The sequence below is a fragment of the Podarcis erhardii genome, assembly GCF_964252035.2.
Source record: "Podarcis erhardii genome assembly, chromosome: 12".
NCBI classification, from domain to species: Eukaryota; Metazoa; Chordata; class Lepidosauria; order Squamata; family Lacertidae; genus Podarcis; species Podarcis erhardii.
In genome coordinates this window covers 51,424,437-51,447,654 of record NC_138513.1, presented here as the reverse complement: position 1 = coordinate 51,447,654, position 23,218 = coordinate 51,424,437, and the positions used below count along the sequence as shown (strand labels likewise).

The window sequence follows — 23,218 nt, the reverse complement described above, 5'->3', positions numbered from 1 at the left end:
TGTACGTAAGGGTGGGGAACTTCTGACCTGTGCCCCCACCGCCTCCCCTTCTACACCCCTGACCTGAAACCATTATGATGTCAGAAGATTGGCAGGTAGGTAGTCCCACAAGGCCATAATGTTCCCTACCCCTGTTACCCCCCATGTGCATGGACGAGGACTAATGTAGGCTGAAAGCAGTAGGAGTCAGTAGGAGCCCACATCTAGTTAGCATTTCTATGATGATCCAGAAAATTCCACCAATACACCCAACATTAATAAGCATAGCCCCCTGAATCATCTCCTTTTATTTTCTCATTCCCAGCCCATTCCTTGCCCTCTGTAGCATAGCTGCCTCTTGCCTTAATTTTGCTTCTTTCCTCTGCTCTGTCCATCATGGCCCTCCTTCCTCTTACAGAAAATTGGAAAAATTAATATGAGCAGAAAATCTGTCTACACTATTGGATCTACACATGCCTCTTTCAAAGTTATAAGCCAGGTACCCATGATAAGGTACAGAGAAATGTGGAAAGGAAAGGAAATTTATTCCCATTTTACAAACAATGAAATAATGGAAGGGTTTTTTATTTTTTATTTTAAAAAGAAGATCCCTCAGGGCTGACCTGCCCGCTTCATTCTTTATGCAAGAAGGTGTCAGGACATTTTTGAAGGAGTGTGCTCTTGCTCAGTTAAAAAAAAAACTGTGGTGAAAGTGGAGAGGAATAGTCAGGGATGGAGTACAGGCATGCATTAGGAAGTTCTAGGAAAACTGTTCACACATATTCATCCCTGAGTTTAGTGTTGCAGCTAATACTGTGGACGTTGTGGCCAAAGATGCAATGCCATGAGCAGGTCATGCCATTCTTTTTAATACATGGTGATGGGTTAGAGGAAGCATCTCCATTGCGCTCTCTTCTGGACATAGCATGCATTTGGACAGGGTCCCATGGGTCTTCCTTCATAGGAGGCAGTCCTCTATTTGAAGGCATCCTATATCTGGAGGGCTGTCTTGGCCAAATCCAGTTTAAAGATAAAGCATCATTTGAGTGGTGGGGGGAACAACCTTGATGTTGCCCATCTGAACATCAAGACTGAAAGGGAGCACAGGTTGCATGGTCACAGTCTTCCAGACTATGGTGAGCCTTATGGCAGTTGTTTCTAAATTTGTATCTATATATATTTACCAGCATATGCAAATTGTATGTGGAGCTGTGGTGAGGCCTACATGGCCATCCTATATTTGGAGCCACAAAAAATGCAGCATTTCTTTTCAGATTCTTCAAAGAATGCATATCATCGTAATCTTTTTTTAATGCTAAACTAATCCCATGGGGCAATAACAGCAACAAAGAGAGTGAGAAGGGAGAAATGAAAATCTATGCTGATTTAATTAGAAGAAAATTGATCTTGTTTTCCTAGAGGTAAGGCAATGGAAGTAACTCAGCTTGAAACAAAGGAGATGGCAATTTTTATAGCCTCTCTTTGCACTGGATATCAAGTGAGCCCTCAAATTATACCAGCTCACAATAGTTTCTTGCTGAAGCACTCATGCATTACTAACACTGCTTATACAGGTCTTGCTGTGGAGTTAAATAAGAAGAAAATGAAATACCATCAGTAACAGGGAGAAATTGTATTCTACATCCATTTCCATGGACTTAGCACCTAATGGAGAATGGAGTCACTTGCTCTAGGTTATTAACCTTTTAAGAGCGGATCTGCAGCGAATGGCATTATGTCATAATGCCTATACTGAAGTTGCCTAGCAGCTCCGGACATAGCGGTCAACCACCTCCAGGGGAGTTTAGAGGAAGATACGAACACTGCCAGAGGTGGATTTAGGGCAGTGTGACTGGTTCTGCCCTACTGGGTGCCAAGCCCAGGGGGTGCTGTGGGGCGACACAACTATGACGTAGTGAATTGAGCAGAACGGAGGGCAAGAGGCGTCGGGAACAAATTTTGGGCTTGCACAAGGTGCCACGGAAATTTGAAAGACCAAAGTCGGCCCCTGACATTGCCCAGTGTGGCATGAGAGCAACCATGCAGCTGGTAAAAGGTAGCATGTGAAATTGGTGCCCATAATAGGCAACTATGAGAAGAGTGCTGGTTAAGGGTCATTATGTAAATAGCTTAAAAGTGCCCCTCAAAAAAGATGTTAGTTCCTAAACTCAGATACCAGACTGAAATTTGGAATAACATCTCAAAATATTGGTCAATGGGGGGGGGGGCGAATTATGTGTTGCTTGTTTCCTTTTGCCTAAGCTTCTTAAAAGCACAAACATGTTATTAGAAATGGCTTTTTCCACTGTGAGGCTTAACAACATTCATTCAGGCCACTAGAAAATTCCCTGCATGATAGGAAGACATTTCAAGGGTCTAGTTTGTATTTAAAGGAATGAATGGAATTTGCTTTTAAAGCAGCTCATAACCCTTCACATGTGCACTGAGTTATTTCAAGAAATCTGGCAGTAATACAAAGGGAGCTGTAAATTCGTACAAAAATATAAATAAACTGCTGTGTTTCAATTTAGATGATCACAAAATGATGTACTCACCACATTAGAAGGCTCCAATTTCTTCCTCCTGGCCATATCTGTGATATTATTGGTATTATATATTATGCTCTCCATGCAACCTTTGAAATTCTTTCTACTGTTTGAACTTGGTTTCCCAGAAAATGGCATGCCACCAAACGTGATCTTTGAAAAGAAGCATGAAACATTTCAAAATAGAGTGACAATCCATTAACTCTTGCATTTTATTAACAAGTTTAGTTTTAAACACAGAACCACAGGTAATGTTAAGTGACACAAACCTGTGCAGAATTGATTTTATTATTATCTGCTGCCCATATTTGTGAAGACTTAACTAGATGAATCAACAACAAGCCTATGAACATATTATTTGATCTAGTGATGGTCCATGAGCTGTGATGTGGAGTTCTCTTGCCTACAGCAAGCAACTGCAGCAGCTCCACCAATTTCTTGATCAGCAGGGTGATACAACTGGGAGCCACCAGGGAGGGTTCTTGTGCAAAGCTTTACACATCCTACCGATTACTATAATTTCCATTGGAAATAGACTGGAGCCAAGCTCAGATATTATCTAAATATTCTAGGTAAAGTTGACTAGAGAATCTAAACGTCTAAAAGGTTCGGCACATTCAACACTATTTAGAAGTGGAGGCACCTCCCCCCCTTTTTTTGCTTGAGGGTCACATTCGTTCTGGGAAGCAACCCAATAGTGGGTGTAGCCAAACTCCTGCACGTGTGTATGTGTGTGTGTGTGCACGCATACACACACACATACACACACACAGAAACACACCACCCCTCCCTACTCATCCAAAGATCAACTTGATGACTGGGGAGGGTGCATTTGTAAGCTTTCCCATTCACCTCAGTACTATATCTTCTGCAGCAAAAACCTCTTGGGTGTCTTGGGTGGGGCAGTGAATATATCTGGTGGTATATTAGACCCCTGGGCCAGGAAGTAGCCATCCCTGATTTAGAAGGATGAACAAACTCAATACAATGCATGACATTCTAATTATATTCTAATTCCAAAATAAAAAATATAAGTGGATTGTCAAACTTAAGGCCTGGAGCCTTATTGGGCTTTCTGGGGCCAGAAGCTATTCCTTTACAATGGTGTGGTAGGCAGGCAGGGTTTCAAAGGGTACCCAAACAGTCTTTGCCCAAGAAGGGGTATGCCGCTTAGATCTTTTTTTTCCCTTAAAGATTTTCTTGTTTTACAGAAGTATATGTAATGTCTCTCGTATTTTTTCCATGTAACATTTTTACAAAATCAGCCATGATGGCTGTGTGATGACCTCCACTGTTGGAGGCAGTGTGCATCTGGATGCCAGTTGAAGGGTTTGCTTGTAGGCTTTCCGTAGGCACCTGGCTGGCCACTGTGAAGACAGGATGCCAGGCCAGCTGCACCTGGGGTTGGTTCCAGCAGGGCTCTTCATATGTTCTAGCCTACTTGTCAGTCTACCCCAGCACACTGTACTCTGACTGACAGTGACTCCCCACGGTCTCATGCAGAAGTTTACCCCATCAACTACTATCTGATCCTTTTACAATGAGAGATGCCAGGGACTGAAACTTGGACCTGCAGATGCTCCACCACTGAGCGACGACATCTTCCCTGATGTTGCGTCTCACAATGGCATCGACTGATCTGCTCTGATGTTGCAATGGGCTTCAACAGACAGAAATGCCCCAAGCCATTTTTGCCATCTTTGTGGTAATAGCAGAACAGGGCTAAGTAATAAGGGAGAATTGAGACATAACCAACGCTAGATTAAATGATGGGCTTTTGAACTGCACAAGAGGCACAAATCAGTTGACCATTTTCAAAGCATTTTAATGAATACTGATGGGCGTCATTTGTTTATTTGTACGGAGAGTAAGCGGTGTAATTGTTTACCTCATAGTCCAAATCCAGGTAATCAAATTCCCCATTGATCCGGAAATGCTGCAGATGCCTATCAAGCGTGAGGTTGATGTTCCTCCCATGGCGCTCTATCACTACAGAATGCCAGTGGTGGTCATCCAAGAGGCTACCTGTTGTCACAGACGTATGGCCATAAATTGACCCATATTGGTTGCTACCTGAGAGGAAGAAGAGGGCAGGAAATATTGAATACCTCAAATGTAAGGCCACGTAGTGAGTTGTCATGCCACTGTTGCTGCTATGCTACTATAATAAAATGCCCTGTCATTCACAAATACTATATTCTTTGTAAGGTAGCATTTTTTTCTAGTTACAGGTAGGTAGCCGTGTTGGTCTGCCGTAGTTGAAACAAAATTTTAAAAAAATCCTTCCAGTAGCACCTTAGATCACGTATAACGAACCACTTGGGATGTGACTAAGGGAACACAAAAAGTCTGAATAAACGAACAGTCTGAATAAGCTCTAAAAGAGTAATAGCCCAAATGGTGCCCTCTAGGTGTTGAATTTCAACGCCCGTGGGCAACACTGGCTAGGGCTGGTGGGAGTACAACAACATCTTGAGGACATCATGTTGGCCAGTCCAGCTCTAAAGAAGTGTGGCTAAAAAGCAGTAACAGTAGTGCTTATGACAAAGTAACAGATAAGATCACAGCAAATACTGATGTACTTTTCATGCAGAGTTGTGGTGAAACACTAGATTCAATAAATGGAAGGTCTGTAGGTCAGTGGTAGAGCGTATGTTTTGCATGCAAGATCATAAAAGCATGAGAACATCTGCTTAGTATTTTGGAACGTGGTGTCTGTTTGTCCACCTTCTGAGATACCACAGAATTCTCCCACAGCCTGTAAGAGCTTGAGAACTGCCTTGATGGATCCAGCGTTCTGCTTCTTTCAGTAGCCAAGCAAACACTCCTAGAAGTTCCCAATAAGAGCATGCCACTAAGCGCTATGGCTTCCCCCAGGGCCTGCGAAGGTGTACTGCCTCTGGACATGGAGATTCTTCCACCTGGCTATCATGGCTAAGAGCCGCAGAGAGCTCTGTCCCCAATAGGAATCCTTGAGTTTTTCAAGTTATGCTGTTATCAGGCAAGAGCTAGCCACTGAAGTCAAGCAATGAAAGATTTTCAACTGCAATAAAGAACAACATAGCAGTAAATCAAGCCTGAGACATGTGGCACAGTCACCTTCTGAATTTTTTCATGTTTTGACTGCAATTTGATCCAAGTGTTGTGTTAAAGGATTCTTGGTTTCTAATTTCTCTTCCCAGTAGAACCTTCTTAACCCCATTTCTGACCTGAGAGTATATATTCTCACCTCAGCTAAGCACATATGTAAGAGATGTCATTTATAATCCTGATAACTACCTGACTGAACTAAGAAAATATATGGGAAAGGAAATGGAAATGAGGAGAATTTCAGAGTCATTCATCAGAAACTGTGCCGGGTAAAGCTATGCTATTCTCATTTGCATGAAGCAAAAATGGCTGATCTTTATGCCAAGAAAAGGGGAAAAAAAGTGTAGTGGACAATGAGAGACAAGAACAGGGAAGACTCAAGTTTAACCCCCCCCCCCCGGCATGCGGTGCCAGATTGTTTCAGACCGTAATGTATAAACCTGGCTAGTGAGTTGGTTCCAGAGTGTTCAGTCCCAGCTCAGCTCTGTGGATTCTCACAGAATGGCCCTGGGCAAGTCATTCTCTTGAAGCTTTGGTTCCCCACTTGCGTATGGAAATGATGTTGCTTGCCTGGAAGGCAGGCTTATGAGTGTAAATGAGACAAAGAGGGAGAGAAACTCCATTCACAGGACAAAAACAATTACAATCTGAAGATCGTTGTGCCAGAATTATGCAGGAGCTCATTTAAGGCATCTCATTCACATCATGTCTTTAGTAATTTTATCATTCATACCCTTCCCATCTGGTGTTAGCCACTAGGCCACATATTCTCCCTACAGAACCCTTCCTTGCATAACAAGGGCATTGTTTCTGTTGATCCCAGTTCATAGGACAGTTCAGAGAGTCAGGACTCAAGGCTTGTGATATGAAGGAAAATCCATGACAAAAACATGGCCAGGGACAGAGAGCCAGAGTCTGAGATGAAGTCTATCGATAGTCCACAGGATGCACCTTTTTTTCTGGTGTCAGAGTTTTGATGGTCTTGGGAGGAGAAGGGTTAGCACAAAATACTCAAGCTTTGGAAACCAATCCATATTCATTCCAAATGTATAAGAGGCTGCACTGCTACCAGCAACCGATTTCAACTCTTCTTTCAGAGAAGCATGGGAAACAGAAAACAAAGATGAAGAAAAGGATAAAGCCCAGTGCTGTATATGTCAATCAAATTAATGCAAAGCTAATTAATATGCATTTTTAAAACAAAAAACCAAGACCCTGAATCCTACCTAAATTTAAATTAAGCACCAGTTTGGCTTTTTTCAGTTCCAAGGTGATATAGTCTCCTTGCTGGCCTTCCCCATGGAAGATTACACCTTCACTTTCAGAGGTTTTAAATTTCAAAGCGATCACATCTTTCAACGTTTTCAGTGTTTTCTTCTTGTGACCAAATCTGTACGGTAATACAACGTGGCCATCAAAATTGATAACATCAGCCCCTAAAGGGAAAAGATAAATAAAATGGTTTCTGAGCAGTTATGCATTACTGAGGCCATCTAAAACAAAGGCACATATATTTGGAGCATGCAATAAATGTAACACGTATCCTGAAACCATTTTTGCCCAGCTATAAGTTACTAAAATAATGTGAAAAGGAACATTATCTCAATATATTATTTAATGTTAGGTTTTCTTCTTTCTTACTAACAGGTGAGCATGGTTGTTGTTGTTTTTTTTAACAGTCCATTCTCAAACAATAATATGGTTTCCTTAGCTTCAACATAACATTCCACCTGTGGCCCTCAGTTGCTGGTTCCAGCCCTAGACTGCTTGCAGAAAAATACAGAGAGACTAACCACTGGCCATCACATCCCTAAACCCCCCCAGGAAGGTTACAGAGCAATCAGACTGTGTTCTGCACACCATCAGCAGACCGGATGACCTTTGGATAAATGTTCCTCCAACCTATAGGTCTAGTTTAAGTAACGACCACTGTGAGAAGACCTCCAAAAAGCAACTACCTGTGTGAATGCTCCATGCCATAAATTTTAAAAGATTATTCACCTTTGCAACACCTGGGCTGTGTTTGCATGTCATGGGTACACAGCGGATGAGCAGATGATGATGATAAATTGGGTATAGTGGAAGGTATGGGTGATTAACCCTTTTTGGGCTGAGTGCCAGAATTAGAGTTTGTAAATCCTAGATTATACTTATATATAATAAATAATGAGTGAGGTTTTCTTACGTCAAATGATTCTTAAAATCTGTGTATTACTTATTTATCAAATTATAATCCCCCCTAAAAAAAGAGCTGAGGGCAGAGAAGAATTTCTCTAAAATGTAGCATTTATGGTTCTTATGTCATTGGCTTATCTGCACTCAAGTTGCTATCATTTTAAATATTCCAAGTCTTTAAAATGTCCTTTCTCAAAACCTCCCAAACATTTACATGCCACATTTCAAGTCTTTGGAGTGTAGTAATTCTCAGTAACTCTTAAATCATTTCTTTAAGGGATGTCAGCTATCGTGATTATTATTATTGCCATATTGCAAATGGGGACCATGGAGTGACATTTTCTGAATTATTAGCTGAGGTTAAACTTGAACCCAGAACATAACGACTCATTGGTCACTTTTAGCTACTACACCATAACAATTTGCAGGGTCTGAATATCTCTGTAATGGCGATGACTGCCCTGCCTTTATTTCCCAAATGAGTTTGGAGTTTGAGCCTTTATGTAGTCACATAAATAAAACATGAATCCAGCAATAAAATATATCCACCCATAGTTTCAGGGCCATACAGCAAAGTCCAAGGATATGTTGAAGTCCACTGCATGCAGCCTGCTTCACAGCAAGCAAAAAGAAAGAAGGAGAAAAACTTGCAGTGATAAACCCCCTGTAAGAAACAGTCCTTGTCTGGATGGAGCAGCCAACACTATCAATCCACACATCATCTTATGAATTATACATTTGAGTGTAGGAATTAGTTCATAAATAAATGCAAAACTCAAATTAGCCACTTGTAACATACGGCATGTAGTCGAATCAAAACAGGGCACAGGGGACTTTTTCAATTTGTCTCACAAAATAACCAACATCCCAGTGTTCATTAAAAACCTTGGAAAAGACAATAAACCCAGCAGAAAAGGTCACCATGCTGGAGACGCAACAAAGCCTCCTTGTAAACGCATATTTCTTGTTTCTAAACTCATAACCACCAGGAGACATAACAGATCCCCTTTTAAATCTAATGATACTCACATTTCCTCTGAGAACAACCCCATTTTCTAATTGTTTGGGGAAGCCACTGCAGAACCTGGCTGCAGCAATCACTCCAAGGGGAAGTAACATTTGGTACTTTCAGTGTTTTCAAAAGGCGAAACTCTGGTCTCCTTTACACTTGCTCATGCATCCATATACACAAAGGGCAATTGCACAGCACTGGGCACTGTATGTGAGTAGTCTAACAACCTGATCACGTGAGGCTTTCTTGCCTGATCAGAGTGTTGCTTGGTGTGGAAATCCCATGTGACCAATTCCATCTATTCAGTTCCTTCACGTTCCTCAGAATAGCAGGGTTGTACCATATGGAAGCAGTTCTTGTTGTTATGCACTCAATAAATGGGGTATTTAGATTTTTGCATATTGTTTTGATTAAAACATTTTTTCGTGTTGCTGCACAAATTTTGGCTAAAGAAAGTGTACAGTAAATTTGGGGGTCTCGCCCTAAGCAAAATATATTGAAGATTTCAATGGATATGTAGTGTTTCTATGAGGCTAGTGAAAATTCTCAATTGATTCTGTGCATCCCAGATTTCACCAATAGTGAAATTAAAAGTGAACCCAGAAGGTCCTCTTGGAGCAAAACATGCAAGACACTTTGGACGAAGACCAAATGATCTTGATAAGGTTAAAGAAGATGCTCTAGGTTCCTCCCCCTAACAGTTCAAAACTGCATTTTCTGGGTATCAGAGCACAGTCTTTCTTCAAGAATGGATATGTTATGCATTTGTAATAATAGCAATATAAACAAAAGTGCTTTTTCTACTCCCCAGAGATTGTCTCGCATGTTTGTGGAAGCCATAATCTTGAGCATGTAATAAAATGTGCTCTTCAAACTGAACTCCCTTGCCTGCATCCTCTCGCAGCTGGCTTCCTCATTATGGCACCCCCACAGCCACTGAATTACCATTCCCTTTGAGTCATGCAGCAGTCGTATTTTAGCATCTGGGGGCTGATCTAAAGTCAATTGAAGTCAATAGGAATCCATCCACAGGCTTCCGCACACTTTGAATTAAGCCCTAAAGGGAGACCTTCCAAAGGCATGTTGAAAGGGAATGTTTAACCTCATAAGCAAACGCATTTGGTGCACTGGCCCTGGTAGCATTTAGTTGAAAAGATAACTATAGGCATCCTGCAGTTACATCTTAACAATTTCCCATTCCTCTACTAATCACAAGCTATGCAACTGCTGGTCCCTTTCACCTTTAAAACTACAAACCACTTGAATAACCATCAAAAAGAGGGACGGCAAGGAAAAACATCTCTCTCAAAAGTCTTCCTGACCACATACAGCATCAATTTTGAGACTGTTATATGGTGAGCAGATGGCAATCTTCTTTCCTTAGATCCCATTCTCATGTTTCAGCGCCAGTTCACTTGGGAGGCCTGGCTGAGCACCTTGAGGTTTGCTCAATCAGAGCAACCCTGTTCAAGTTGCTAGGTTTTTACAAACTGAAGCAGCTATGTAGATATCCCCTGCATTGAGGCTGTGAGTCACACAAACTGTGGTTCTGAAAGGGTGCTGCAACAGGTGGCATTTAACTGCTAAAAATAAAATAAAATAAAATAAAATAAAATAAAATAAAATAAAATAAAATAAAATAAAATAAAATAAATAAAATAAAATAAAATAAAATAAAATAAAATAAAATAAAATAAAATAAAATAATAAAATAAATAAAATAAAATAAAATAAAACGGGGCAGTGGTTGCTGTAGTCCTTAAATGTTAAAGGAGGCCGGGAAGAGAAATGGCACCATTTGGTTTGTTGTGTGCCAAGGCCCCCATGACGGACAAGAGTATTTTGGTTTATGGGTTCAAATAGGCCACAACTTTATTGGTTACAGATGTGAGCGGTTAGGTTTAGGCCAGCGGTTCTCAACCTGTGGGTCCCCAGATGCTGTTGGACTACAACTGCCATCATCCCTGAGCTGTGGCCTTGCTAGCTAGGGGTGATGGGAGTTGTAGTTCAACAACATCTGGGGACCCACAGGTTGAGAAAGACTGGCTTATGCATTGGGCAAAGCCAGGCTATATCACGACTCCTGCTCGTCTGCAGGGAGTCCATCTAAGGGTAAACCACTAACAGGGATTACATCAAATAGTAATCCTGAGGGCTCCACGTTGGGGTTGTGACATGACTTCTGTCTGGGCATTTGACAGAATCCACACTCCCAGATCCCTTTAACAGGATATCCTTACTGCTTCTGAACTGCTAGGTTGGCAGAAGCTGGGACAGAGCAATGGGAGCTCACCCCATCGCGGGGTGAACTGCCAAACTTCTGATCAGCAAGCCCAAGAGGCTCAGTGGTTTAGACTACAATGCCACCCACTCCCCTTAACTGAGATGGGGCAGGCAGAGGCTACAACCCAGTGGCGTAGCGTGGGGGGTGCAGGGGGGGCCGGCCGCACCGGGCGCAACATCTGGGGGTTAGGGAAATCCACGGGTTAGGGGGCGCAAATCCACGGGTTAGGGGGCGCAAATTACTTGTCTTGCCCCGGGTGCTGATAACCCACGCTACGCCACTGCTACAACCTCCCCTCCATCCAAACAAAGGCTTACCCAATGCCTAACCTCACAAAGTTGTGACAATTGCCACGAGCTAGGTGAAAACCAAACTGCTGGTGCCTATTTGCCAAGTGGGGGAAATTCCTACCCGGCCACAACAATATGTCAGCTGACTGTTGTCCTTAGCGAGGTCATATCAGAGCAAAGCATGGATAAAGGGTGGGTGGGTTGGGAGAGCCAGTGCAAAAGGTGAGAGAGAAGGTCCCGTCTGGCTACCATAGTTAAATCTCCTGCAGCCACGTCCCCTCACAGCGCTGATTGTTCAGCGGGGCCACACTGGGCATGGCTCCACCCAGTGCCGGCAACATGGCTGGGACAACACAGAATGGGCTGCCAACTCCCCACTCCCCCGGCCAGATCATTGCCAAGTCCCGGCTGCCTGGCTGCCTTTCCCACCGGGAAAGGTGAGTGGACCTCTTGCACCAGTAGTTTTCCCTCCATGGGGCTTTTTATGGGTATTTAACCTTAAACAACAGGGACCCTTTTTCAATTTAGGCTCTGTCTGTTTCTGCCATCAGAAGTAAACAGTCACCTAAAATCCAGCACTAAAGGAGAGGAATTGCTGTGGAATAGTCCCACACCTTTGATGCTACTGCTGTAACTCTCTGTTGTGGATCCCCATCCACCACCATGCTTCAGATGGAAGAGTAATCTGGAGCAGGGAGTCTAAGGATCATCTCAAAGAACAGCTAGGTATCTATGTGAGAACACACTCTGTAAGATATTATGTGTGCAGACTAAGCCATTAGAAGCATTTCCTGCTGTGCTCTGTTGTGGCCTTTTTATATTTTGTGGCTGCAGTCTATTTGGACTTTATACAGTTTGCGCATTGCAGACTATAGTTGTTCTTATTTCAGACACTACAGATTTTGGACAGGATGGAGTGTTTCAAGAGGTGGCAGAAAGATATCTCCAAATTTGTCTGGCAGGGCAAAAAGCCCAGAATAAAGTTTAAGATTTTAACAGATGCGAAAGATAGAGGGGGGTTTGCCCTGCCAGACTTAAAACTCTATTATGAAGCAGCAGCTTTCTGCTGGCTGAAGCAATGGCTACTTCTTGAGGACACAGACATTTTGGATCTGGAAGGGTATGACAATAACTTTGGTTGGCATGCGTATTTATGGTATGACAAGGTAAAGGTTCATAAGGGCTTCAAAAATCATATTGTCAGGAGGGCATTGTATAATGTTTGGATTCGATATAAAGATTTGTTGGAAAGTAAAACCCCCAGGTGGTTGTCACCAATGGAAGCCAAGGCAGTGAAAAGGCTTAATATGGACACCAACTGGCCAAAATATTGTGAAATTTTAGAACAAGATGGTGAAAAGTTCAAACTTAAGAGTTATGATAAGCTGAAGCATAAAGTTCGAGATTGGTTACATTACCATCAGATAAATGAAGTATTTAAGCTAGACAGGAAGGTAGGATTCCAGAAGGAGAGGTCAAAGTTAGAAACAGAACTGTTAGAACCCAATACTAAGAATTTGTCTAGAATGTATAACTTGTTGCTGAAATGGAACACTCAGGATGAAACGGTGAAATCAGCTATGATTAAATGGGCACAAGATATTGGTCATGATATTATGTTTGCTGACTGGGAACAGTTATGGACCACCGGTATTAAATTTACGGCATGTAGTGCCTTGAAAGAAAACATAATGAAAATGATCTATAGGTGGTACATGACCCCAGTCAAGCTTGCAAAGATCTACCATTTGCCCAATAACAATTGTTGGAAATGTAATGAGTCTGAAGGAACCTTTTATCACCTTTGGTGGACCTGCCCAAAGATCAAGGCCTACTGGGAAATGATCTATAATGAAATTAAGAAAGTCCTTAAGTGGACATTTGTAAAGAAACCAGAGGCTTTCCTCTTGGGCATGGTCGGCCAATTGGTACCAAAGAAGGATAGAATATTCTTTATGTATGCAACTACAGCAGCAAGAATTCTTTTGGCAAAGTATTGGAAGATGCAAGAACTACCCACTCTGGAAGAATGGCAGATGAAGGTGACTGAATTTATGGGACTGGCAGAGATGACCGGCAGAATCCGAGACCAGAGGAAGGAGGCAGTGGAGGAGGATTGGAAAAAATTTAAAGTATATCTTAAGAACTGTTGTAAAATTTTGAATTGTTAAGATGTCAAGGGGTAAGAAACAGAGAATTACAGCTGTAATCGTTTAAGTTGAGAAAATCCAAAAAAGTTAAATGAAAAAATTGACTGAAGGGTTGCTAAAAAATTGCAAAACAAGGATGCAGTGAAGGGGAGGTATGGGGAAGTCACATTTTATTTATTTCTCTGTGTTTTTCTTTTCTTTTCTTGTTTTCTGTCTTATGTTTTGGAAACTAATAAAAATTATCTTAAAAAAAAAATAGTATCTAAATTCTATTTTTTTAAAAAACCCAGATCTCTGTTTTCTCATATAACACTATTCTGGCATGTCAGAGACAACCCCTCTGTATTTGGAAGAGGACTTTTGCTGCTGGGAGGGTGCGTTTAGACCCAAGCCATGCTTAACTGGTTAGTAAGTCTAGAATAACTCCCCAGTTTAAAAAGACGAACAAACTGTTGAACAAATAATTCAGGGGAAAAGCCTCCTGTTATAAAAATAGAATATATTTTTGCATCTCTGGGGAACTCTTATATGGATTCCTTGATAATGTGTAACTAATGGCCGCTTACCTTGTCTGCTGTAGCAGACTCTTCAAACAATTAAGTCAATTAGAAAGAGATGGAAACTATTGTCCAATAAAAACAAAATTGATCCATTTTCACATGCAAAACTGATTTTGTAGACAAATCCTATCTTAGAAATTGGAAAAAAAGATGGTAATGTGGAAAAATTAGGTGGAAGCAGGTGTATTGACTTTGGAACAACTGATAGATGAGGAATATGAATTCTATACAGTGGTACCTCGGGTTAAGAACTTAATTCGTTCCGGAGGTCCGTACTTAACCTGAAACTGTTCTTAACCTGAAGCACTACTTTAGCTGATGGGGTCTCCCGCTGCCGCCGTGCCACCGGAGCACAATTTCTGTTCTCATCCTGAAGCCAAGTTCTTAACCCAAGGTACTATTGCTGGGTTAGCGGAGTCTGTAACCTGAAGCGTCTGTAACCCGAGGTACCACTGTACTTATACTGTTCTAAAAGATCAATATCATCTATCAGATGCAGCCCAATGGCAATATCTGCAGTCACAGAATCTGGTAACAGCCCTGTTTGGACCAGCAGCTTTTTCAGCTTCTGAGACACCTGAGATACTGTATCTCCCATTAATCAATGGGTCAATCACATGACAGCACTTGCAACGTATGAACAGATTGCTTATAGACACAGATTTTGTTTGGATAAATATACTGACATTTGGAATGAGTTTATACAGAATATAGTAGGTTATTAATAATCATACACATATTAGGGCAATAATATTACATATATATCTATATAATAATGTATGGAAATGCAACTAACTATATTTAGTGTATTAATTTATATCCTTTTTATTGTAATTGTAATTTTTTTTTTGCACTCCCCCCTTCATTCATTTTCTCTTTTTTCACATTATTTCTTATAACTGAAACTATCTTAATAAAATATTAATTGAAAATAATAATAATAAATAGGATGGTCTGTATCCTTGGTTGACCCAGTAAAATAATCAGCCTACACATGTGTTGGTTGATTCAGGATTCATACTCAGTGCCTATGCCAAAGCCTGTTGACGTCTGTCGTCCTGTGTTTATAGCAATTTTACCATTTTTGGGCCCTGCCGCCCACAGCTTCCCTGTCCCAGGGGACTGCAATTTAATTTAAGTTTACTGTTTTCAAGCCCAAGAACTGAAATGGAGTAGACATAAAAATGTGGAATAAAGAAAGTATATTTTTTATACGAGCTGCTAGGGTGGACTTCTAAACTTACCATTATCCCAAAGTCTTAGGAGCATGTTTAGATAGTCCGCAGATGGTTAAAGGGTAAAATAGTTCTATCTGCAGAAAGACTGAAGCATGATCTCTATAAGGAGAGGTTCAGCTTACAACACTGTTTTATACTGCAGACGTATTCAAAATCACTGGTGTGTGTGTGTGTGTGTGTGTGTGTGTGTATATATATATATATATATATATAAATTTTGAACTTCATTTTTAATATTACATGACCAGAGATGATGCAACATTATACATGGTCATAAATAAAACAGTAGAGCAAGTGTAATAATAGCCCCTGGTAAACTGTGGACATGATTTCCTTAACCACAACCTCACATGAAATCTACATAGTGCCACCCTGAAGATCCCGGGCCCCATGGAGACTAGACTGGCCTCGACCAGAGCCAGGGCCTTTTCAGCTGTGGCCCCGGCCTGGTGGATCACTCTCTCACAAGAGACCAGGACATCCTTCTGCAGGGCTTGTAAGACGGAGACGTTCTGCCAGGCCTTTGGCCAGGGTTCAGTCTGACTCATTTTCTCTTTGTATAAGAACAAGCATGAAGGAGGTTTCCCAGCCCACTCACAGGTCCTTATAGGATCAGTTGAAACAGTTGGTTCTGGCGAGTATTAACTGTTTTCCATTTTAACCTGAGGATTGTCATTTGTTCAGTTTTAACTTTAACTTATTTGAATTAATTTTGGGGTGCATTTTAATCGATTGATTACTTGTTTTTATGCATATTGTATTATTTATATGCTGTTTGCCACTCTGAGCCCAGTTCCAGCCAGGGAGGGAAGGGTACAAATAAATTATTATTATTATTATTATTATTATTATTATTATTATTATTATTATTATCTCTCTGTCTTCCTTCAAATCTCTCAAAAACCAGGAGCCTGCAAGTGGCTTTTAAGGCAAGGAGTGTGGATTCCAGGCAGCAGATCTGCACCAATATCTTGTATTCAATAGTCCACCTCTGGCTGCTCCATGTTCTCTGAAGGATCTTTGTAATGGAAAGGACCTTCAGAAAGTACACCTTTATTTAAGAAAACACATGCTAGTAAAATAACATTTCCATGAATAACCTTGACTGATGGGAGTATCCGTTGCCTGTTTTCCCCCAACACACACATTTGAGGCACATTTAAGTTAAAAAATCAACCCAAATGAGGAGTTTTTAAAGGGGATCTGAAAGTATACATTGATTCCCACCTCCATCACAAAAGTTTTATTTTAATATATCCCTTCAAAAATTGTAAATGCATCAAATCTCTCAGACCAGTTTCAAAGATCTGAGTGCAGCCTGCTAATTTTTCTCTTGAAAAAGTCCAAAACAGGAAACACTGCCTTTTCTTCCTGATCACGCTCTATTCTTCCTCGTGGGTGTTTCATGTAGAAACACTGAAAAACATTTTCCCACAGTTATCCTCAATATGTCTACTGTGAAGAGGCTTTAGGAATTAACAGAGATATGTTCACAACTTTTAGAGATTTAAACCTGGAAGGTAAATGTCTTAAATCTCAGAGGCAATTTAAACATTAGTGTACTGGGTTTTCTCCCTCTTCCTAAAATAAGCTGAAAAGCCAGGCATAATCCTGTATTGGATGGATTTTCTATTCTCCCCTCCAAAAAAGACTCCCCTCTCTCTAAATAAGAGAATTGTGTTTTATTTTTTTGAAAAAGGGAGCTAGCTGTGCCCTGCAAAATAATTACACTCCCAGTTAGGCAGGAGAGTCAGTGGAGTTCGGATGGGATCTGGAAGTCAGAGTCACATACTAAATTGTGCCAATGAGCAGTGACCTCGGGCGATGTGTGCATTTATCAGATAAGCCATGGATGTCTAAGTACACACAGCTGTCACGCTCAAATTCTAAATCAATTGCAAATGCCCTAGAAAGCAACAGACAAATCACTATACCCAGGACTTTTTCCAAGAAAAATGGGTGCCAGAACTCGCCATGAAGTTGTTATAGCTGGGCGACTCAGAGCAGATGCTGGTTTGACAACGGCCACATTCATCGCCCCAAGAGGTGCTAAAAGCTATGGTAAGCTGTCTCCCTAGCTGGTTTGGGGGTCACCCCTGGTTCTGGTGCAGGTCAGGTAAATGTGCCCCCACCCCCTCGTTCTCTTTGATTCTGGTGGATGGCTATGACAGCTCAAAAGGGACATTGCACAAATGCACAGGTGTGCAGTGGGAGAGGCCTGCCTGGAAAGCATAAAGAGGAGGAGGAGGAGGAGTTTGGACTTGATAACCTGCCTTTCACTCCCCTTAGGGAGTCTCAAAGTGGCTAACAATCTCCTTTCAGAGCCAGTGTGGTGTAGTGGTTAAGAGCGGTAGTCTCGTAATCTGGGGAACCGGGTTCGATTCCCTGCTCCTCCACATGCAGCTGCTGGGTGACCTTGGGCTAGTCACACTTCTTTGAAGTCTCTCAGCCCCACTCACCTCACAGAGTGTTTGTTGTAAGTGAGGAAGGGAAAAGGAGAATGTTAGCTGCTTTGAGACTCCTTAAAGGGAGTGAAAGGCGGGATATCAAATCCAAACTCTTCTTCCCCATTTCCCACAGTCCATTTTAAAACAAAGTGTGAACAGTTCAGAAGTAAGGCATTGCCTCGCAAATAACTTCTAGATATCTAACACTGTTTGCAACTGGTGGCCAAACGCCACCAACTTATTTGGCAACTAAATTCTAAACTGGTTTTGAAATGACCTCTTGAGTGCAACTCAGGAACAGAGTTTGCTATAAATTATTACTCTTAAATAAACTGAATTAATTTGGACTCATCTGTGTCACAAGCTGTATCTTTCTCAAGGCAGTTTTCAGGCGGGGGGGGGGGGCTACATTCTTGTCTCTAGGATAAAAATAGGACTTGGCAACTGATGTCAAGGAGTGACAGCACACTAAAAAAGAATGCTTATTAAAACTCTGGCTCCTTCTCCTACTCTGCTACAGATAGATCAGAGTTCTTTAGAGTGAGCTGTGAGGTGGCTACTTTGCCCTCACCTAGCCGCTCAGAAATCAGTCTCAAGTGTGTCTTCGTTTGCAGAGTGGACATCTTCGGACTATTGAAGATATCATTAACTCCTTTCTGCACCTTAGTCATAATGCAAATATCCAAAATAAATTCAGCACCTCTGTCAGATATGAACAACGTCCCATTGGCTTGCTATGTCTTAGACGGAAGTACAAACAGAACAACAACAAAAATACTCCTGCAAACTGTAAAATAATAAAAGTATTAAAACATCATTGGGCACCCTCACTGTCTGTCCCTTTCATTATTATTTTTTTGGGGGGGAGAAACACTATCTTACATGCAAAACAGGAGGTGCAGGGGGTTGGACTAGATGACCCTCGGGTCCCTTCCATCTATAATAATAATAATAATAATAATAATAATAATAATAATAATAATAATTTATTATTTATACCCCACCCATCTGGCTGGGCCTCCCCAGCCACTCTGGGCGGCTTCCATAGAAACCAAAAATACAGTAAAATATCACACGTTAAAAACTTCCCTGAACAGGGCTGCCTTAAGATGTCTTCTGAATGTCAGGTAGTTGTTTATCGCTTTGACATCCGCTGGAAGGGCGTTCCACAGGGCGGGCGCCACTACCGAGAAGGCCCTCTGCCTGGTTCCCTGTAGCTTTGCTTCTCGCAATGAGGGAACAGCCAGAAGACCCTCGGCGCTGGACCTCAGCGTCCGGGCAGAAAGATGGGGGTGGAGACGCTCCTTCAGGTATACTGGACCGAGGCCGTTTAGGGCTTTAAAGGTCAGCACCAACACTTTGAATTGTGCTCGGAAACGTACTGCGAGCCAATGTAGGTCTTTCAAGACCGGTGTTATATGGTCTTGGCGGCCGCCCCCAGTCACCAGTCTAGCTGCCGCATTCTGGATTAGTTGTAGTTTCCGAGTCACCTTCAAAGGTAGCCCCACATAGAGTGCATTGCAGTAGTCCAAGCGGGAGATAACCAGAGCATGCACCACTCTGGCGAGACAGTCCACAGGCAGATAGGGTCTCAGCCTGCGTACCAGATGGAGCTGGTAAACAGCTGCCCTGGACACAGATTTGACAATTCTGTGATTCTGTAAAAACAAAATGGCAAATCTGGGGAAAGTTGAAGCTGGAATCCTTCTGCCTGACAGACTAGCTTCCTATACACAGAGGGATCCCCCGCCCCAAGGATGATTTGAAGATAAGAATCACTAATCTACAGAAGTAAGTAATACAGTCCAAGAAGAATTGTACAGCATGGTGGTTCTGGACATCTAATTTTATTTTCTATCTTCTGCAAAATAAACAAAGGCTTGGCACACACATTTTTATAAGTTATGTATGCCTACACTAATTCAAACAAAACAAGATTGTAGTGCATTGCTGAGAAATGTTTTATTGGGGATTTCTTCTTACTGAGCGAAGGATTATGCTGCCATCTTACAGATCCACAAAGCAATGTAAATTCTGAAAGACTTTGCCCTCCAGAGATACTATATAAGCAAGTAACAAGACTTACATTGCCATTTTATTTGGAAGGCTATGGTGCATATTTGAAAGCCTCAGTAATTTACCTTTTTTGTTATTACCATGAAAAAGGGAGAATGCAAACGATAATCTATGGTGACGTCTTTGTATCATGCCAAACAACTCCCCGAGCCTCAGTCTCCATGTGTGGAAGTCACCCCATCTGCCTGAAGCTGCAGTTGTCACAAGTGCCAAGGGTCACGTTAATTGCAAATGGAAAGAAATCTTTAAATGCCTCTGAATCGAAGAACCCAAACTATAAGGGGACTGCCTAGGTAGCACACAGCACAAGCACTTTAGTTAGTGCTGGAATGGCTGTATCAGTCTGAAACTTCCTGGGCACTGCACCCACCCTACTTTCTTATTCCAATGTAGTCAGAGTGGCATGGATCCTGCCACGAGAAATCAGGAGGCATGTCATGAATCACCAGGTAGGTAGCAATACAAACCTGGGCTGGAGTGGGGGGGGGAGGCTCCCATAAGAACAGCAAATGCAACATTTTGTGTGCAGGACAGAAGGGACTGCTGTCACCTACAGGCTATGCTGCTTGTGAACTTCTGGTGGTATCTGCCGGGCTGCGGCTGACTAGACCTTGCCCATCTAGCATGGCAATGCAGAAAAGCCTATGGGTTTCCTTGCTGGATAGCCCAGGAAGAGCTACCAGCCATGGAAGAATCTTCTAGTTAGTGCTGTGCCAGAATTGGTCCTCCATTTCCTTAAAAGTGTTTGTCCCTTGTGAAAGAGGCTTCCACTTTTCTGCTTCATTCTTGGGACACTTTCTAAGAACTGTGGTGCTTGGCAGGGCTTTGAGCTTACCTTATCACTGTGAGGTGACCAGTGACTCTGTGTGTAAACATTTCTCCAGCGTTCTGGAGTTTCCCTGGCTGCCTGCACTCTGAAAAAGTCACATGGGAAGAGTTCCCCTGGGCTTTACTTGAAAGATTGCCACTCAGGAGGGCTGCAGAGTGAGGACCTCTGGTGAGATGATTTGTGCAGTGGAAGGAATGACACCTGCAAACACCCCTTGATCACCACAAAAGAAGCACCAAAAAACCCCCGCCCCTCTGAGGCAACTCATGAGAATTTCACTGGAATTTTCTCTCCCTTTTCATAACTTTTAAACTTAATTTCTTTTCTCATAGATGGGTGGCGAAGGGAGGTGGGATAGAAAGGGTTTTTTTTAACACGTTGAGTATTAACGTTGTTCCCTAACCAGAGGCAACTGCAAGTCCTCATTATATTTGTCAATTAATTTGTAACCATCCCATGTATCAGGCACATTTTTGCAAGAATTGTTTCAATCATGTCTTTGATTTTAACCATTCATGAAAAAATTAATGTGTGAAAAAATCTTAACTCTCCTGACAATACACCCTCACCCATCAATAAAGACAATATTTCAATCTTTGAGGAACTCAGCCTTCCATCCACCTCAGACAGAAGAAAATCTATGTGTTCTCTCAAACACCAGAACACAAACCTCCAACCAGGATGATGAGGTAAGATTAAACCATATAATTTATGTATTATTTCTCAAGATATATTGATCTTTCCAAAATGCTTATTGATCTCTCTGAAATGCTTATTAAGTGAATCTATTGCTTATAAATTATGTCTTATTGCTGAAAATCTTATTATTTTCTTACTCTCAAGACACTAGAGGTAATGCTGATATTTATTTGGACTCTTATAAATGATAATTGGTGCCTGCAAAAATAAATTATCAGCATAGCAGGCAGGCTGGTGACACTTTGGGGCATTGTAACTATGGGGTAGAGGAGGAACAAACATCCTTTTCCCGTATTTCTAGAATAACATCTGAAACGGGAACTCGTACAGGCTCTCCATGCATTTGCTCTTGGATTTCAAAACATCATTCAAAACAGCCCCAAAGCATCATTTTGCTGGTCCTGCTCTGCCTTGGTGTAATCCCAGGAATGCCCTTTACTGCCTTGTCTCCCAGAAGCCTCACTCCACAGGTGTCTTTACCAAACAGGCGCTTAAGCGACCTGCAAGCACATGCCCTTCTCTGTACCTGAGTCCCTTTGCTCACAGTCATCTCCAGCATGGCTCTTCCATTAGACCATTCATAATCTCCACCAAGGAGAACTTTCCAACAAGCACTGTCCCTACTGGTAAATTAATCAACAGTTATTTGCATTCCTTAAACTTAGGGCTTTCCACCCCATGTTGCTACACAACACTCCTCTTGTACTCAGAATTTTGCCACTGAGGACTCACGGCCAACATCAATCTTACCTTAGGTTCCCAATTCAGTTAAGCACATGAAACATGTTTTACAGTGATGAGAAATTTAATTCACTCCCCTTCCCTTCTTTAGAATGCTCACCTTTGCTCCAGGTAACTCCTCCCCTTAGGAAAGAGAACCTTTACAGACTTTACAGACTTCTGGGGAGGTGGCAGACCTGCTCAGCTGCAACTGTTGAAAGCTCCAACAGATGTAATTAAGTGGTGTATTTATGATAGAGATATTACTATTATCTCCGAGGACAGAAATGACCTTGGAATGAACTTCCAGAAGTTCTAAAAAGGATTGTTATCTACCATGGGATCAAGAAATATTCACAGAGAAGATTCAGAGAATCTAGTCAGGGGTCTGGAAATAAAAAAGTGCATGTATGATTGGGAATGTGTGTTAACATGGGACCTGGTACAAAGAAAACCATGTTAACATTGGCTCCTTTCTATTCCCTTTCTCCCCAAGGAAAGCGTTGAATGAAAATCTCGAGGACTGACTGGTCCTGACATGATCCTTTAGATCACAACTAACCCTCATTTGTACTTACAGAGAATAAATCAGTGCTGTCTGAGTCAGGTTGAGGCCTGCTGTTAAGGTCAGATAGGTCAAGGATGAACTAACGGAAGTGGCCTTGTAGCTCAGATGTCTCTTCCATGCTTCAGTTCCACTGAACAGGAGATCAGAGGAAGGGAATCCCTCACAGCGAAGGGTGGCAAATGGGGATGCCTTTGGACATTACAGCCATGCTGGAGAGGTGGGAAGGTTCTCCACATGCTACAGAGGAAGTTACACCTCCTCTGATACCTGTTCTTTTAAAACATAAAACTTTTCTGAAGCACAGTATGTTAAGTGTTCTCTTGAAGTCAACCACACAAAGTTAATTAACTGCCTTCATTCTTGTAAGTTGTCCAACATCTCATCTCTGTGCCTGAAGACAAGAGCCAGGAGAAACACAGCTTGTCATCTTTGGTTTGAATATGTGTGTGAATGGCTTTTCTTTTCAGGTAAGTTTGGAGTAAAAGTCTATTAACTATAACAAGAACCCAAGCTACTCTTAATACTTCTTAAAGCCATTATAAATATATAAGAATT

The 23,218-nt window shown here is 41.8% G+C and overlaps 1 protein-coding gene across 1 annotated transcript in view; it reads right to left on the bottom strand.

Annotated features, from left to right (window-relative positions):
- CNTNAP2 (contactin associated protein 2) overlaps positions 1 to 23,218 on the bottom strand; it is a 1,010,375-nt gene that overhangs the window by 469,636 nt on the left and 517,521 nt on the right. The window contains exons 5-7 of the mRNA XM_081881791.1: positions 6,842 to 7,051; positions 4,414 to 4,598; positions 2,535 to 2,678 (exon numbers count right to left, since the gene is read on the bottom strand). Coding sequence (XP_081737917.1) covers positions 2,535 to 2,678; positions 4,414 to 4,598; positions 6,842 to 7,051 — 539 coding nt within the window. The remainder of the gene's footprint in view (positions 1 to 2,534; positions 2,679 to 4,413; positions 4,599 to 6,841; positions 7,052 to 23,218) is intronic.